Here is an 18909-nt window from a genome sequence, read left to right as displayed (position 1 = left end):
CTGCTTAATACAGCTTCTTGCCTCAGACTCTCTGCTTTCTGAATGCAATCAGGACAGGAGACCTGAAATACCGTCATCATTTAGGTGTCCGCTTGACATCTTTGCTGCATCATCAGACTTTTCTTGCCCTTTGCTTCCCTTCTAGACTTCGTCAATTAAATAACCCTTAGTAACAGCATAATTAAACTTTTACGTGCCTAACCTTGAAGTGTTCCCCCTTCTCCTTTGGCATCATTGTCAGGCATTCCTGAAGGAATTAGTGCTTTAGCTGGCAAGACACAAGCAAGGTGCAGATGAGAAGCACAGCCTGTTTGGGGCCCACCTCTGCCCATGCAGCTTTTCTGGGTGCCAAGGCTATGGGCTGCTTCAGGGTGAGACCCTGATACGTTAAGAGGAGCCACGGCCCCCCTGCAGCTCCTGTGCCGAATGACAGATTCAGCTTCTCCCAGATCGCAGCTGAAGTGATCAGACCTGCAGGAAGGGCTGGAATGTGCTTAGACTTGCTTCTGTTGAATTTGGCTCAGATAGTGCTGCACTGGCATTTCTGAGGCTTTTATTGGGAAAAGCAGACAAACAGAACTTGGTGCCTTAAAGTTTCAGAATTGAGATTGTGCATTTTTTTAAAAATCTGCTGCAGAAGTGCTCATGTCCCATGGCTTCAAACAGTTCCTCCAGCTTGCAAAACATTCTCAGGCCAGTGGGAAGTGCATGGTTATATCCTATGGACCACAGCTGATATAAACCAATCCGCTGACAGTTTTGAGGTACTCTCACAAAGCCCAGAAACCTTGTAATTTATTTCTTCCCGCGCCCCCCCCCCCCCCCCCCCCCCAAGTTTTCCTTTCTTTTACCTTAGAAACACACGAACAGGGAGAATTTTATGTGCAGAAAACAAGCTTTGAGAAGGCATATCTTTTCATCTCACATCTAATACACTTTACCCTCCAGCAGTTCAGTTACAGACTTTGCTCACTGCAATGTGGGTGTCTTTGGAAAGAAACAGATGTCATGCTTCTCCTTTTTTACCAAACCCTGCCTGGTTTGTCCTGAAAATACTAGATCGTAAGATCCTTCTCATTCTAGTGAAGTCCTAGCTATTTGCCATTGACCATTTTATCCTTTCTTATTCAGCAAACTGTTCATCCATAGTGCTCAAGGAACAAGTTAGTGCACATGGCCCATTTGTTTATAGTCACTTCTTCACATGCAAAAGCACAGACTTTAAGACCCACAGGCAATAGTTCCCTTTTTTTTTTTTTTAAAGTCTCTTGCTATCCTGTGTGTTTGGAAAACCTAATGAAAACCCATATGATGGTGTATATCACAAACGAGATGAACGATGGTAGAAGTGCTAGAAAAGGATCAGAGTGTACCACTATCTGATAGCTACCTACATTATAAACCAAAGTTTACTAAGTCTTTTGGCCATGTTTTTACAGTGTTTGACAAAAAAATTGCTCTTCAGTGGCTAATAAGTTAAAATTCTAATGAAAATAAAGCAGATTTGTGTTATCAGAAAAGTGTGGTTTAATTTTACTTACAAACCCGTGGTAAAACCAAACTGGTTTTTAAACCAGGTTTCTAGATTGACTCACTCAAACATAGTTGAAGACATGTCTTGTTTATCCACATGTTCTACAGCAAGTGGAGTCTGGATAGAGAAGAAAATCATGGCAGAAGGGATTAATTAGTCTTGGAAAACCTTTCATGTCCTAGGCTTTCTCTTTTTGGGGAAGAGTGGAGGCTCTTCTCAGAAACGAGAGTTGTGACTGGGGAGAATCGTTGAGGCTGGGAGTGTAGCTGTGCTCTGATGGTGCCCAGATAATGAGCTACACATCTGAGTGATGCTGACACATATGTGGTATTTTCAGAATGGGCACCAGAAAATCATGCCCCTGCTTTGCAGCTTCTGTTTTCTGTTTCAGGGTTAGTTGGGTTTGCTTTTCTCATAATTTGTCAGGCTACTGTTAGATTAGGCAGGGCTTGTAGCAACCACATTATGTTACCTGACCATGACTCCAGAGGCCTTCAGACCTCGGTTGTTGCTCGTGCCTTGCTTGACCCAGAGGGAAGTGAGTGCTGGGTTGTGTAGGCAGAGGACTTGGAAGAGGCAGGACTTGACGTGCTAGCCATACAATTTCTTTTGGTAGTTGGTTTTCTTTTGGTTAAACCACAGGAGCCTGACAGCCTACCTGTCAGACTTCAGTGAGATGTGATAGCTGGCACAGCTCCTCATCCATTTTGAAAGCAAATAATTTTCCAGAAGCATTGCGAGGACAGCACCCAGTCCGTTTTTACAATTGCTGCTTGTTTTATGTGTTGTCTGATTGTGCAGCTGTGTTGGTTAGTGGCAAACCAAGGTGAAGCTTTCATGTAGACTCATCTCTTACTGAGTGATGGTAGGGCTAGCAGAGATCCAGGAGTGCTGTGCAATGCATTTGGCAGATCCTGTGCAAAACCAAGGTCTGTGTTTCTGAAGTAAGTGTTGATGTGCACACGCTAGAGCATCCCCACTGTCTCATGGTCTTTCACTTTCAAGATCTTTTAACAGTAAGGGGAAATTTTACTGCGTTCTGGTAAGCTGTGCTAGGATGGAAGTAGCCCATAAAGGCATCAGTCTTGCATACTTCCTTTCTCTTTTTGTCTGCAGCCTGACCCACCAACTTCTAATAAGTGGCAGCTCGACAACTGGCTAACCAAGGTGAACCCACCAGCAGTACCAACAGAGAGTCTTAGCGAAATCACCCATGGGGATGGACGTGAGGAGGGCAAGGAACAGGGGCAGGGCGTCAGCAGCAATTCCTCCCACCAGCACGCCGAGCCGAGGGAGCCTCATCACAAGAGCTCCAGCCGAGCGGCCAGGGCTCCTCAGGATGCTCATCTTCCGACCAAACGCAACTGCCAGAAGTCTCCTGTGCGCGCTGAGGAGCCCTCACCCAGGCAGACTGTGGGTATCAAAAGGCCTGGCAAGGCCCTGGTGCACGAGGGGTCCAAGGGACGCCTGAAAGTGGAGAGTGACCCTGGTCCTTTTGAGGTCAGAGACCAGTCTTCCAGAGACAAGCCAAAAGTCAAAACGAAAGGGAAGCCAAAATCCAGTGACAGAAAAGACCCGAAGCCGGCACTGCAAGAGCCCTCTGAGAACAGAAAGCACAAGAGCTCCCACCAGGCCAGTGCCAAACCCTTCTTGGACCCCAAGCTCATGAGAGATGTTTTGTTTGGCAGTGCCCAGGAGGATCTTGCTCTCAGTCCCCTTCCTCAAGGCCAGGGCACAACCCCCACCAGGACTAGCAGCCACAGGCCTGCTGTCGTGGCCAAAGAGGATTTTCACAAGGAGAAACTTTCCTTGCCTATCAGGGAGAAGAAGTTGCTCTCGCCAGTGAGGGACTCCCCCACCCCTCAGTCCCTCATGGTGAAAATAGATCTCCCTCTCCTGTCAAGAGTCCCCCAGCCCCCTGGGAAAGGCAGTCACCAGAAGGGAGCAGAGGCCAAGGAGCTCCCTGGTGCAAGGAAGCAGGACTTGGAGAGGAAAACCATGGACACTCCTGACAAGTCCCTTCAAAAGAGGAAGGTGAGAGGTAGAGGTGGAGGTGGGTTTGTTACAAGGACCAAGGTGGCATTTGAAATGAAGTCTCCGCACGGGTTTTTCTGCTTGATAGGTTGGGAGCTGGACTCATTACACTCCTCCTATAAAGGTGTTACCAAACTTCTAAAGGGAATGTGTATCAAAACTGTCCACAGATGTTTCTTGTTGGTCACAAATCCCCTGCTGAGCAAATGAAAAGCCCTGTAAGCAGTATAACGAATGCTTTGGTGTTTTAAAATATTTTTTTTCTGTATTTTCTTGAAATACTAGTTTTCTCTGGCAACAAAACCCCAGCTCTCCTATGTCGGAGGAACTTTCAGCAGCAGGCTGTGTCAGCATGTGGCTGGCCGGCCCGCTGGTAGCATTTGTGGGTTTCTCTGGCTTTTAACCTAAGCAGAGCTTTGTAGGGCTGCGGTGCCCATTCCCCCCGCAACCCCTTTAAAAGCAGCACGGTATCTGTAGCACCTCCCAGACTGGGCAGTCATCTGTGCTATCCATTTAATGTCTGTTGTGGGAGAGCACCTTGCTTGCAGTTCGCAGGGGTGCCCAGGGGGATAACCAACCAGGCTGCCCCGGTCTGCAGTTTTTGGTTTTGTTCATCTGTGCACCTTCTGCTGCCTTTAGCCATGCAGCCTCAGTCTGAGTAGTGTAGTCTTTCCCTGTGTGGAGTCATTTATCTCCATGAAACAGTTGTGATTGCTTGCTTGGGCAAAGAGGAAGGAATTCTGCAGGTGTGAACTGCATTATTACTAGGGGTGATGGCAGCAGCCCCGTGCCTTTTGCTTTTCCATAAATTCAGACTTTTAACTGAACCAGGTTCACTGATAGAAACAAGCATCACTAAACCCTGCTTTGGATCTCAGTGCTTGGATAAATACATAGAAAACTTCTTTGGTTTTCCCTGGAGCTGCTGTGGTGCTAGCAGTGATGCTAATGCTTAAAAGATGCATGTTTTGAGTAAGGGGCTTTCCAGAGACCCCTTTGCAGAGTCCTTCAGTGGTGCTTAGGGACATGGCTTAGTAGTGGACTTGGCAGGTTTACGGTTGGACTCGATTATCTTCAAGGTCTTTTCCAACCTAAATGATTTTATGATTTGGTGATTCAGCTGTAATAGTTGCTTACTCTTGAATTACAAGACAGTCCTTAAACTGAGATGGTAGTTGCCCACAAGTGTTTTTTGGAAAGCTAACTTCCAGAGGGGACTGTGAATATACTTCCAGCCAGCTGGTTCAGCTGCACAAAGAGTTGGCTGCAGGTCTTGTGGTGAATGGGTATTCACTGTGGATATTTCAGTGCCTGTATACCTTTTTGGTCCTCCTCACAGAGCAGGTGGCTTAGCATGTGTGGGTGAATAACCTTGGTTCCTGCATGGGCTTCATTTAGTCTTGTCATTTTCTGAACTTCCCATTGTTGTGTGGGAGAACTGAGAAAAGCAGGGAAATGGTGAAGAAACTTGAGAGACCTCAGCAGTCCCCCTCTTGCAGAGCAGTGGGAGAAAGGTAAACAGGCAGTAAATCTGTCACTTCTCCTGTTGTCTCTCAAAGACCTGAGAGAGGAGCTATTTGATGTTAGACATGTCTTCCCTTGCAATCTGAGTGTCTGATTGCAGGAAAACCCACCTCAGAGCCTTGCCATCTGTATTACGTCAGTGTGCATCAGTGTCCTTGGAGGCTCAGGCTTCATCGCAGCCAGCTAGGTCAGGTACAGCTGTCAGACATCTTCTGTGGCAGTGTGGAGCTCAACCTGAAAAACAGTTTAAGGACATGATCTAGGTGCTGGAGCCTTGCCCTGAGCACACTGCCAGAGGTAGACTCTGCGCCGAGCACGACCCACTGAGCTCCATCACAGTGACATAAACCTGGATGTACTCTTGGGAGAGAGACAGAAAGTCCTGGAATACTTTTGGCTACCACCAGGCACTCTATGGGTAACGCTGGCTGATAAGTGCAGTGTATTTTACATTTTCTTGGCTTGTAGAAAGTTATTCTGAAGTTTTTCATTCAGGTGAGCTGATGACTTGCAGGCAATTGTAAGATCTGTGGAGTGCAATTAAAAACTATTATTTATTGCCTCTCTGCCTTAATGGTTCCTGTTCTTCTGGAGGACAGTGGCAGCAATTTTAACTGACTGTTTAAAATTTCACCTATATCAGATTCTTGTTAATAAAACCAAAAACCTCTGCACATCTGGGGAATCTGAGTGATCTAACACTCCTGTGAATGTAGTTTTTTCCTTCCCTTTGATAAGGTGTATCACAAAACACAAATGTTCATTACTTTGCCAGGAGCAATCTGAATACATTTCTGTACGATTCATACTGAGTAGGAGAAAAAAGCCCATCCAGAACAGATGAAAGGCTTATTTTCAGCAATGGAAGTGCCTTCATTTTGATTACTGTTAGCAACAAGAGATTTAGCAGTTCCATCCCTGCTACTACAAAATAATTAATCTATCCAATCAAAAGTAGATAAAATGTCTTTTTAGGGTACTTGTCAGTGAGCCTGAAATCTATGTCCACTGTGCTCTGGGTTTCCACTTTGTCACTTCCAAGATCTTATCTTTTCTTTTTTTAACCAGAATCAATCAAACTTAGCTGTGTTGGTCTGTACTTTACATGAACTTTCAAAATCTGAGTGATTTTTTTTTCTTTTTTTTTTTCTTCCTGTTAGAGGGAGGTGGAGAAGGAGATTGATAGGAAGAAAATGAAATCAGAAAAAGAAACAAAATCATTGCAGTCTTCAGCTAACAAAGACTCCAGTAAATTGAAGTGAGTATACAGTGGTGGGATGGCAGAAAGATGCATAAAAGTCTTTCTTAAAAAGGTTCAGGCGAGGAGTTGTATCTCCTGTGCTTATACTCATGAGTTTGCTTATAACGTAATGTGCCTTCTGAAACTTAATCTGCTGCGGATTTGTCTTTACATCCTGGAACCACCCATGTGGCTATGGGAATGTAATTTATACACATTTTTATTTGTTGCAGATGTGAAGTGATATTTGGGTGTCACCTATCTTCCTCTCCTTTCTTAATGCTGAGGATTATGGTTCTAATCATTCAAGCATAAGCTGATGTTTCAGTGGCTGGTTGTCCTCCCATACTTGGTTTATACTGCTGCAAAAGTGTTGAATGTTGTGGCATTTGTCCTGATTTCTAACAGTTGAGATGGGAATGAAGACTTCACCATTTTAAACATGAAGTTGTCCATCCTGCAGCTTATGTTGCTGCATGCTCTGATGCATACATTACTTGTAGCTCAAAAAATCTGTTTACGCTGCAAGAAATTTAATTACCAGTTGTGCCTGTACTGCTTTTCCTTCTAAGCTGGTAGGCAACCATTTGCACTGCTGTCTGTCAGACCAGATGCGGGAAACGAATTTGTGCAAAAAACTGTATGTTGTTTGAGTTGCAAACAGTGTGGTAGACTGCCTGCCTGCTGGCATGCAGGAGTCATTTCCCCTTCTCCAAACTACAGTGGTGGTAATCTGTCAGCAGATGATTGCCCCAGATGATCTGGGAGGTGGCAGCTGTTCTGTGGGGAGTGGTGTATGCTTGTTCTGCACTACAGTTTAGGGGTTTCAGGGGATGGCAAGAGAACTTGCCATCTAGTTGAAGATGTTCCTGCTCATTGCAGGGGGGATGGACTAGATGACCCTTAAAGGTCCCTTCCAACCCAAACTATTCCATGGTTCTATTCTATGAGTCTAGGTGAGTAAGACTTGAGAGTTCAAGTATCAATTATATCTGTTTTCATGAGAAATGGAACTAGACTTAATATGCTTTTAAAAAGGGAGTTGGATTAGATGACCTTTAAAGGTCCCTTCCAACCCAAACTATTTTATGATTCTATGAACTTCTTTTTCTTTGCCTATGTCTTCCTCATTCTGGGTTCTGCTGTCATACTTATTTTGGGGAAGTTTGTGCTCTTACTGCATGGGAAACAGCAGAAAGCTTTTATCAGATTCATGATGCTTCACATGCATTTAAAGCTCTTAGTCTTTGTAAGGTGAGAACATGATGTGAACATGTTTTGCACACGGAGAAACTGAGGTGCAGACAAATTGAGTTGCTTGCTCAGACTCCCACTGCAGACAGGTGAAATAGGTGAAAGTGTGGCCCAGAAGTCGTGACTCTCGTTCCCATGACTGAGCAATCATGTCCACAGCAGAGAGAGTTCTAGGAGCCTCTTGGGAAAGGGTATTGTACCAAGTGTAACTGTATGTCCATAAATTTTGACTTGGTGATCATTACTGTTTTCTTAATTGGACTGGTCCTGCTGAAAGGAAAGAGTCAAGTGTTAATGCTGATACTGTCTGCTTGCTGGGCTGCTTTTGCTGTTGCTGGTTACAGGTTTTTGCAGGTTGCTGGTAGCTGGTAGCTGGCTGCTGGTACACACGGTGTCTGTGCTAGGTGGGACCTGTAGTCTTCCAGCTGAGAACACAGAGGTGGATGTGGTGGATATTGCAGAGCTCCGTTTTCTCACCTTGCTGCTGCAGGAGGCTACTGAACTGGGATGCTCCAGAAGCACGTGGATATGCAGCTCCCCCTTTCTCTAACCAAACCAAGAATGCCGCAGTGCCAATAGGCTTTTCACTGTGACTGGCCCAAAGTTGTGTAGGGGTGAAATGTGCAAAGTCCAGTCCAGGAAACAGATTTGTATGCATAGGTGGGTAGGGAGCATTTCCCTTCTCCGCTGAAATCATCTAGTTGTCTTTGTCTTTTTTGTATGTGACCTAACAGACACCCAACCAGCATGTCTTTTGAATCCTGACTCTGTCTGGAATTTCAGGTGGCCTTTATGGCCAGGAATTTCTCATTTATTCCAGCATAGCATTTGTAGTGCTTCTGGTAGATCTGCTGAAACTTACCCCATAATTTGCATACCAGCATTTTGGCTAGGTCTTTGCTAGAGCGAATGCATCCAAGAGCATGTCTTCAAATAGGCAGCGTTCCCGAGAAGGGAGGCTTGTGCGTCAGTCATGGGCTACTGCATTCAATTTCTGCTTGCTTGTGGCTTGAATTTGAGGTATTGACTTGGATTGGTGTGTAGTGTTGAGGTTTGTGTCCTGACAATACAAGTAAACTGCAGAGAAAGCACTGACGTACTTTTAAAGCACCAAGATGTTGGGGCTAACATTCAGTTGGGTGAAGGGATATTTCAGCTGTCCCCGTGTGTCGTAAGACCAACCGGAGGGGAAATCGACCGGCCTGGCTGAATAGGGAGCTTTTGCGGGGACTCAGGGAAAAAAGGAGAGTCTACCGCCTTTGGCAGAAGGGGCGGGCAGCTCAGGAGGAGTACAGGGATCTTGTTAGGTCCTGCAGGGAGGAAATTAGAAAGGCAAAAGCCCAGCTAGAACTCAATCTGGCCAGTGCGGTAAAAGACAATAAAAAATGCTTTTATAAGTACATCAGCAATAAAAGGAGAGCCAAGGAGGATCTCCATTCTTTGCTCGATGTGGGGGGGAACATTGTCACCGAGGACAAGGAAAAGGCTGAAGTACTTAACGCCTTCTTTGCCTCTGTGTTCAACAGCCAGACCGGTCATCCCCAGGGTACTCAGGCCCTTGAGCAAGAGGATAGGGATAGGGACCAGAATGGAGCCCTCATAGTCCAGGAGGAAGCAGTTAATGACCTGCTATGCCACCTGGACGCTCACAAGTCTATGGGGCCGGATGGGATCCACCCGAGAGTACTGAGGGAGCTGGCAGAGGAGCTTGCCAAGCCACTTTCCATCATCTATCAACAGTCCTGGTTAACAGGGGAGGTCCCTGATGACTGGAGGCTTGCCAATGTGACGCCCATCTACAAGAAGGGCCGGAAGGAGGACCCGGGGAACTACAGGCCTGTCAGCCTGACCTCAGTGCCGGGGAAGATTATGGAGAGGTTCATCTTGAGCGAACTCCACAGGCAAGTACAGGTCAACCAGGGGATCAGGCCCAGCCAGCATGGGTTCACAAAAGGCAGGTCCTGCTTGACCAACCTGATCTCCTTCTATGACCTGGTGACCCGCCTGGTAGATGATGGAAAGGCTGTGGATGTCATCTACCTCGACTTTAGCAAAGCTTTTGACACCGTCTCGCATAATATCCTCCTCGGGAAGCTGGCAGCTCACGGCTTAGACAGGCATACTCTTCGCTGGGTAAAGAACTGGTTGGGTGGCCGAGCCCAGAGAGTAGTGATAAATGGTGTTAAGTCCAGTTGGCGGCCGGTCACGAGCGGTGTTCCCCAGGGCTCTGTTTTAGGGCCAGTCTTGTTCAATATCTTTATCAATGATCTGGATGAGGGGATCGAGTGCACCCTCAGTAAGTTTGCAGACGACACCAAATTGGGTGGGAGTGTCGATCTGCTCGAGGGTAGGATGGCCCTGCAGAGGGACCTGGACAGACTGGATCGATGGGCCGTGGCCAACTGTATGAGGTTCAACAAGGCCAAGTGCCGGGTCCTGCACTTGGGTCACAACAACCCCATGCAACGCTACAGGCTTGGGGAGGAGTGGCTGGAAAGCTGCCTGGCCGAAAAGGACCTGGGGGTGTTAGTAGATAGCCGGCTGAACATGAGCCAGCAGTGTGCCCAGGTGGCCAAGAAGGCCAACAGCATCCTGGCTTGTATCAGGAATAGTGTGGCCAGCAGGAGCAGGGAGGTGATTGTCCCCCTGTACTCGGCGCTGGTGAGGCCGCACCTGGAATACTGTGTCCAGTTTTGGGCCCCTCACTACAAGAAAGACATTGAGGTGCTGGAGCGTGTTCAGAGGCGGGCAACGAAGCTGGTGAAGGGTCTGGAGAACAAGTCTTATGAGGAGCGGCTGAGGGAACTGGGGTTGTTTAGCCTGGAAAAGAGGAGGCTGAGGGGAGACCTTATCGCTCTCTACAACTACCTGAAAGGAGGTTGTAGTGAGGTGGGTGTTGGTCTCTTCTCCCAAGTAGCTAGCGATAGGACAAGAGGAAATGGGCTTAAGCTGCGCCAGGGGAGGTTTAGACTGGAAATTAGGAAAAATTTCTTTACGGAAAGGGTGGTCAGGCATTGGAACAGGCTGCCCAGAGAGGTGGTGGAGTCCCCATCCCTGGAGGCGTTTAAAAAACGGGTAGATGTGGCACTTCGGGATATGGTTTAGTCTGGTCTACCTTGATTAGTCTAGAGTGGGCTTGGTAGTGTAGGTTAATGGTTGGACTGGATGATCTTAAAGGTCTTTTCCAACCTAGATGATTCTATGATTCTATGATTCTATGAATAATGGAAGGGCTTTAATTCTGGGGTTCATTGCCCCCACTTTCTCAGTGAAAGCGAGCACCCCTTTTAGCCATGTTCAGGCTTTCGGAGTGGGAAGGATAGGATGCATTTTTGGGGAGAGAGGGCTCTGGATCAGGTCAGGGGATGCTGCTGTGCTCTCTGTAAAATAGTCTTTTCTGGTGCGTCAGCTGTACCAAGGTAGTGAAGCTGGGGAGCATGTGTGCAGCGAGTAGGGACTGTACCATGGGAAAAGTGGGTTGTGGAAGTGGGGAGAGGACTGTCCCATGCACAGCAGAATGAAGCAAGATGTGCAATGTCACACTTCAGTCTTCTCACTGGGTTTAACGTAATTTCCTCCTTTTCTGATGTTGCAGTCCATGAGTTGGGATTCACTGCTCAATGTTTTCTTGGAAACTTTGAGAAGCTGAATAAAAACTATGTAAATGAGCAGTAGTGAAGCAAGGTTTAGAGCTACTTGGTGCTGCTTAGAGCTGCCAGAGTTCCCTAGTAATCCTAACTTCACATGATCAGAAATCTGTTATGCCATAGTTTTATTAAATGTGGTAGTCTCTGCCATTTAAAAGCACGGCATTTTAAGTCTCTCTCACTTGAATCCTCTCAACTTTATACGTGTTGTCTAGTTGAGCTAGCAAGTCTTAGAGGAACAACTCAGTTTAATTCTGTCAAAGCACGTACAGGATCAAGTGTCAGGGTTAATATCTTTGACCATAGAAGATACCTTCTACCATAATGGGGAGAGAGAGGCAGTGCTGCAGCTCATTTGCCTTGTTGGGTGATTTGTCCCAGGGATTTTAGTCGCTGTAATTACCTCTCCCCCGCCTTTCAGTGAAAAGGGGCTATGTTGGAGGGATGCCTTTTTTGCAACATCCTGATACTCTGGTTGCAAGTCTTTACTCCAGGGACAAATCCTGAGGCTTATTCCTACTTGAAAAGCAACTTGCTTTTATGTTGTTGGTAGCTGAAGATGTGGTATCTAATGCACAATGAAGTCCCTGAAGTTTATTTTGCTTTTGTTGAATTCTTTATGTCAACAAATCATCTCACATTTCCAGAGAAATTTAAATGGAATTGGTACATGACATAAGTAAGTTTTTAAAAAATCCCTACATTATATTTATATCATATTCATCCCAATTGCTGAATTCACTTCCCACCTCCAGAGCATCAAAAGCTTCATTTGAAACCCAGAAGAAAGATCTCCTGCTACCCCCACCACTGCCACCCATGTCTCCTGCACATCCTGCACCGAAGTCAACCAAGATGGCCCAAAAGAGACCCCGAAGTGAGAGCGGTGAGCTTCCTGCCGTGGATAACACTGCCAGGAACAAGAGCAACCACAAGGATCCTTTGTTCTCCAAGCACAAGAAAGTGGAGAGAAATCATGCTGAACTGTCAAAGGGCATCAAAGTAGGTATCCATTACAACTGGCAGGGTGTTTTCTGCGACCCATGGGTGCTGTGTGATTCTCTTTAGAAACATGCTCTGAGGATATTAAAAAGGAAGATAAACCATCCACCAGAGAAAGCTCATTGAAGCATTTTTGCCCCTTTAATGACTATCTGTGACCATATGTTTCTAGCATGAAAGCCTGTGTTGTAACTTCTCTGCTGACTTTCCATCATCCGTTTTCATCTCACCAGTAAAACATAGTGAGAAGGGGTGACCATACAAAAAGCAAAGGCAGGAGAATCATGTTTGTGGTGGTAACTGTTTCTGACTGTAGGCAACTTCAAGTACAATATTGGTGTAAAAATAAGTGTGTTTACAAAAAGAAAGAGTGGATTGCTTAAAAATAAGAAACAAGCAACCTGTGTTTTGACTGCAGCCTGGGTATAAGGTTTTATAGCTTGTGTACGAAATTGTTAATGATCCTTGTAGATGGATCTTTGCATTGTGGGGTTATAAAATTCAATTATATTGCTGTTTACTAGTAGCTAGGTGTGTGTGGTCTAGGACGTTGTGTGTGTGTGTGTGTGTGTGTTAAGCCAGACTGTGCGTGCTGTATTAGCTGGCTTCTAACTGCTTGCTTTTTCCTGATAATGTAGTTAGTAATGGAGAATTAGCAATTGCTGTGTGGTTAAGCTAGAAGTAAGTGTGAATGGATATTACCTGTTCCTGCCTTGGCTATAGTGGCTGTGAAAAATGTGCTGCTTGCAGCTTTACTGCTATCTTAGCCATTGTGCAAGGAAACCTGCTACTTAATGTCTCTGTGCTTGGGAGAAGTTTGAATGGTATTAAGCCTTACTAGCAGTCAGGTAAGAAGCCAAGTTTCCATTTCCATTATTGGAGGGGGTGCTGGGGAGGAAGGTAGGAAGAGGGGGAGAGCCTGGAGTATAGACTATGCCTGGGACAATGTCCTGGTTTCGGCTGGGATAGAGTTAATTTTCTTCCTAGTAGCAGGCACAGTGCTGTGTTTTGGATTTAGTAGGAGAAGAATGTTGATAACACGCTGATGTTTTTAGTTGTTGCTAAGTACTGCTTACGCTAGTCAAGGACTTTTCAGCTTCCCATGCTCTGCCAGGTACACAAGAAACTGGGAGGGGGCACAGCCAGGATAGTTGATCCAAACTGACCAAAGGGCTATTCCATACCATATGATGTCATGCTCAGTATATAAACTGGGGGGGGGTTGGCCGGGGAGCAGCAATTGCTGCTCGGGAACTGTCTGGGTATCGTTTGGCGGGTGGTGAGCAATTTGAGCAATTGCATTGTGCATCACTTGCTTTGTATGTTATTATTATCATCATCATCATTACTATATTGTTATTATTATCATTACTATTTTACTTTATTTCAATTATTAAACTGTTCTTATCTCAACCCAGGAGTGTTTCTCACTCTTACTCCTCCAATTCTGTCCCCCATCCCATCAGGGTAGGGGGAGTGAGCGAGTGGCTGCGTGGTGCTTAGTTGCTGGCGGAGCTAAACCACGACAGACAAATAAACATTTTCTCTTGAAATTTAGGAAAGCCGGGCTTTGGAATTGGTTTAGGCATATCTCTCTAACCAGCTTTCTCTCTACTCCGTTGTTTTCCAGGGATCTGCAGGGGATGTCACAAATCCTTTCCCAGTGCCTTCTTTGCCAAATGGTACCTCCAAGCCAAGGAGACCTCAACTCCAGTTTGAAAAGTAAGTTTTTGTTTTACACCCCTCATCAGTACTTTCTGAAGACACCAGGCAAGGCTGGCCCTGCAGCCACCCTGGCTTCTGCTTCTTAATGAGCACTTCTTTTGGGAGGAAGGAGAGAGGAAGAGATGTCTGGGACCTGCCCTGTACTGCCTTCTTGTGTCTGGGACTTACCTCACCCACCACAAAGCAAAGGTCTCATTACAACAGTTGTTGGTTTGAGGGAAGCTGCTTTAGAAATTAGGTACTTTTTAACTCTGATAAGAGGTGTCTCTTGTGCCTGCCTACAAATGATGGGTTTTGATTTGTCTGATTCTTGACAAGTGGAAAACTCCTCTGTGACAAGGTGTTGGCCAGGGAACTGACTTTTTCTGAGGGCATGCCTCTCTTCTTGCTCATTTTGTTAGTGCACAGGTGTCTGTGTGCCATTTGCACAATGAATAGATTATCTCAGCGCACAGAAATGCGTATGGTCCAACTTTATCATCATTTAGGTGCTGATTGAGAACAAGACCTGTGACCATATCTCTTGTAAGCAGATAACTTGAGTGCAAGCTCTTTTGGTCTGAGATGAGTGTGCGGTACTGCAAAGTTTACTGTATGTTTCAATCAAAATGTGTTTGTGATACTGTACTTGAGGAATGATAGGAGATCACATAACTACTATCCTTCCATTGGAGCAAAGTAGTAAACTTGGCTTCATAGCAGCCTAACCTCTGGTGTTTTTTTATTTCAAAATATAAGTTTTCAATGTTATTCTAACATAGATTTTTTTAAAGAAATCAATTCATTTTATCTGTGCATTCAGCTGCTGGGTATTTCTGAACATGCAGACAACATTCATTTAGTGACTCTCATAATTGTAATGTGTGTTTGATAAGGCTGTAACAGGCTTACCAAAACAGGATGTTTGGACTCACAGTATCCGCTAGATATGAAGGTAAAATTGATAATTATCCTACCCTTTTTCTCTGTTTTCTGTTTTTCCTCTCTCTGTCCCCAATTCAGACAGCACCCAATGGAATACTACATAGACGAGGCCAAGAGGCTGAAGCACAAAGCTGATGCAATGGTAAGTCTTGGGCCTGTGCTAGAAATGTTAACCAGCTCTTGCATTTGGACCTGATAACTGAGTGAATAAGATTCGCTGGCTAACATTATTTCCATGCTCCATACTGGAGTATGTTCGAGTCATATGTGGGGAGGCTGTCTTTATTTGCCAAATGTTCAGACATTTCCCTTTGTTATGAAAACATTTAGAGAATGTGCCTAGAGAATAGGATTCAGAACTGATGTTGTCTGAGGTTAGCAGGCCTGTTTGCTTTGCAGAGCTATCACAAAGTCCTTGTAAGATAGATGGAGCAGTTAGTTTTAAGACAGTTTACTCTGAAACATCAGGATCCTGATGGTAATTGTGTTGCTGGTGAACAAGATTTGGAAGTGCCCTTTGCAGATGTAACTGGCTTTCTTTGCTATGTGCAGGTTAACAGCATGCATGACTGAATATATTTCTTTGCTAATTATGGCTCAGTCAGATAATGTACATTTACTACTTGCCATTTACCTGTGAAAATGAAGCGAGGGAATACTTCAGTGGGAAAGCCCCATCTGCCTCTCATGAGCAGGCCTCTGAGACCAGACAGTAATATCCAAAAAATGCAAAGATAATAAATTCCTCCAGGAAAACGTTGAGCAAGAGGAGGAGCACACAAAGCTGATGACTGGCACCACATTAGGGGTTCTGCTGAGAACCCTTTAATTACCACCTGGAGCCCTGACTTGCATCTTTTTCTTTCTTCAAATCCTGCCTAACTGGGGAGAAAAAAGGAATTCAGGTACACTTGAGAGAAGTAGTTTTTGTCTTAGTCTAAAAATCAGAATTTTCTTCCCAATAGACCGACAAGACTGGAAAGGCCTTTCAGTACCTAGATGCTGCCCTTTCCTTCATTGAATATGGGATTGCCTTGGAATCGGATGCACCAGCACCAAAATCAGCTTACAGCATATTCAGCGACACCATAGATCTCATCAAGTAAGTAGTTTTCAAAGCGTGATGGTTAGGCAGCACGTTTGGAGGGGGAAGGGTTAGTTGCATTGCTTGTTTGCAACTGTGGCAGCTTTGGATTCCCACCATGGAGCAGAGTTCAGGTTGCTGTACAAGCATGAGACAGGCAGACCATCCAGAGGCACCAGAGACAAATCCTTTGAAATGTTTCAGCATTGCTCATCAGAAGTGGGCACCATGTCTCCTCAGCATTTGAGCCTTGCAGCTGAGGTACACCAGAGGACACTGGTTATGACAATCAAGGACATGAAGGAGTTTTTACTTTATTCAGATCTGAAGTTGCTTTTGCATGTGAGCTAGGTAGTATTTCAGTTAAAAAAGCAAAGCAACAACATAGTGTGTGGAAGAACAATTTGTGCTCCAAAGCTTGATTGAAGGCAGATTTTACTGGTTTCTCCCATGTGTCTTTCTACCAGTACACTTTATTGGGGTTTCTTTATCAACCTTCCCCATTTAGTTTCACAGCCATAGTAGATGTATGTAGATAGTATGACATATACAGGCAACGCAACCCAAGAAACCATGTATTGGATAGAAGAGAGACAGGTACCAGTTGATTCATATTGAAATGACAGGTTATGTGAGTGTTTTCGAGAGCTGATTTGACTTCTTGCCTTAGAGCTGAAACAGCTGTCAGGGTTTTTTTGTGGTAGACTTCAAACTTCTAAATTACATTGTTTGCTTTCTGGTCTTGAGGGACTGTATTTGTAAGATGCTGTTGTGGCTTTGTTTTCAAAAAGGAGATTTGCTTGTTTGTTTTTTGCCAAAAGAAACATTTCCACTAAGATGTCCGTCTTGTCCAGAAACAATTGAATTAATATTTCACCTTCAGTAACAGGGGCACCTCTTCTGGGCCCCAGGCCTGTAGGTGGCCCATGGGGGGGCATCTACTTGTAGGGATGTTGCCTGTTAATCAGTGTAAGGGGAGAGTGAGTCATGTAAGGGGCCACATCTGTTCCCACTGCATGGAAAACAAGGCATTTTGAGATGCAGTCCTGTGCTCAAGATCATACAAAGCACTCGGTGCCAGGACTCAGGGCAGGTTTCCTGACTTTTGGACCGGTGTTTGAGATAACGGCATGCACTGTTTTTTCATAAACAGTGGGACTTCAAAGCACTGATGGCTGACAGGATTCTGTTTATTTTGTTTCCTTAGATTCATCATGACATTGAAATCCTTTACAGACTCCTCAGCATCTTCACATGAAAAAATCTTTGCCGTGTTATGGTGCGTAACTGTTTTTTCTGTGCCTTCATATTCTGTTTTTAGATTTGATAGTGTGAAAGACCCATTACTTTCAGGGGCAAAGGAATGAGTTAAATGGGAATCAGAGTTCTGCAAGGAAAAAAAGCACAATATAAAAACCAGAATGAACTGGAACATCTCTAAAGTGAGCTGGGATATCACAAGGGACCACGTGTGGCAGGCACAGGCTCTAAAATTTGATCTGCTGGTAACTTTAGAGTGCATAAGGGCTTTCACCTAAGGTGAAAGAATGCAATTTGGCTGCCCGTGTTTGAGCCGTGTAACTGAAGCTGTAGCTGAACATAGCTGAGGCACTTCTGGACAGGGGCTTACTCAGCCTGTGGCACCTATAAGAGACTGGGCACCTGTTTATATAAAAGACCAGACATGGCCCTTCCTTGTTTGTTTTTTTTCCTTTGTGATTTTTTCACAGAGTCTTTTTTTAAGATGAGCAGAAGGAGGAGAAATTCTGAGCTTTCTTGACTTTGCAGTACAGCTCATGTGCCTGCCTCCGTCCCACAAGGCTGATGACTGCTGAGCAGGCAGCAGTGAGTGTGAACACTGATGCTTGGGTGTGTTTCTGTTCACAGCATGCGCTGCCAGTCCATTCTGCACATGGCAATGTTTCGTTATAAAAAAGACACTGCAATAAAGTATTCCAGGATCCTGAATGACCACTTCAAGGTAGGGTATGCATATTACTAAGCTGCCAGCTGGATGGCTGTGGTAGTTACTGATGTCAGCTGAATAGCCCAAACCTAACAAGAGTTCTGTTCCTTGCTGCAGAGTTCTTCCAGAGTAACACAAGCACCTTCTCCATGTGTTGCAAGGTAAGATTTAAAAATATGTACATTGTAATGTGTCTATAAGGATGTGAGTGGAAACAGTAGCAGGAGTATTTGAGTTGCAAGCTGCATTTGAGAGTGCCTCACCACTTGCTCTTTCTTGCCACCTGAAATCACACTGTTAGGGGGCATGAGTATGTTTCTGCTCTCTTTCCTGTCTCTTTTTGTTGGAAAGGTTGCTTGTTTTTTTGGTTATGAGATCCAGAGTTACCGCATATCAAGCAGGGCAGTTCTCCACCAGAGAAGCAGGTCAGAGGAGCAAGGAAGGTATCGTCACTGTGCTGTTTCAGAGCCCCTGTTGCTGTCATCTTTGTTCTTTTAGAGATCCTTTGAGACTTAATGGGATACCATCCCCATCTCCCAGGCCACTGTCCAGTAGGGTTATACCTTCAGCTTGCGGCAGCATAACTTTGAGGTGTTTGTTTTGTTCCTTTCTTTGAGGGAGAAACCTTAATGTTTTTCTCTTTAGCTCAGTCACCAATTAAGAAAAAAGAAACTAATTTTCATATTTGTGAGTTACTGAGCATTTTGTTCTTTCTATGTATGTGCAGCAGTGTTGCTGTGTATGTGGCAGCAAAAGTAAAAGGCAAGCTGTCACATAACAGTGTTTGACCCGGTGTCAGGCAGACTGGGCCTGTGTTTTAATGACAGTGGGTAAGAAAGAGTTTTTCTGTGTGCTGTGGTAATTGCATTTGGTAGATAGCTACCCAGCTCCACATCTGTCCCTTTTAAACTCTGCGATTGAGAGAGGGTTGTTTGGTCTTTAATAGTGGTGCTGAAATTTGAGTTATTTTTCTGC

The 18909-nt window shown here is 45.0% G+C and overlaps 1 protein-coding gene across 1 annotated transcript in view; it reads left to right on the top strand.

The window, feature by feature from the left end:
* The window catches only part of AFF1 (ALF transcription elongation factor 1), a 100493-nt gene that overhangs the window by 77586 nt on the left and 3998 nt on the right, over positions 1–18909 (top strand). Inside the window, exons 11-19 of the mRNA XM_075708831.1 lie at positions 2651–3568; positions 6253–6350; positions 11989–12235; positions 13866–13957; positions 14963–15026; positions 15850–15986; positions 17176–17247; positions 17856–17949; positions 18052–18095. Coding sequence (XP_075564946.1) covers positions 2651–3568; positions 6253–6350; positions 11989–12235; positions 13866–13957; positions 14963–15026; positions 15850–15986; positions 17176–17247; positions 17856–17949; positions 18052–18095 — 1766 coding nt within the window. The remainder of the gene's footprint in view (positions 1–2650; positions 3569–6252; positions 6351–11988; positions 12236–13865; positions 13958–14962; positions 15027–15849; positions 15987–17175; positions 17248–17855; positions 17950–18051; positions 18096–18909) is intronic.

This window comes from Pelecanus crispus, chromosome 4 (assembly GCF_030463565.1).
Source record: "Pelecanus crispus isolate bPelCri1 chromosome 4, bPelCri1.pri, whole genome shotgun sequence".
In the NCBI taxonomy this organism is placed as follows: domain Eukaryota; kingdom Metazoa; phylum Chordata; class Aves; order Pelecaniformes; family Pelecanidae; genus Pelecanus; species Pelecanus crispus.
Note: the sequence above shows the minus strand (reverse complement) of the source record. Positions and strands in the feature narration are given on the sequence as shown.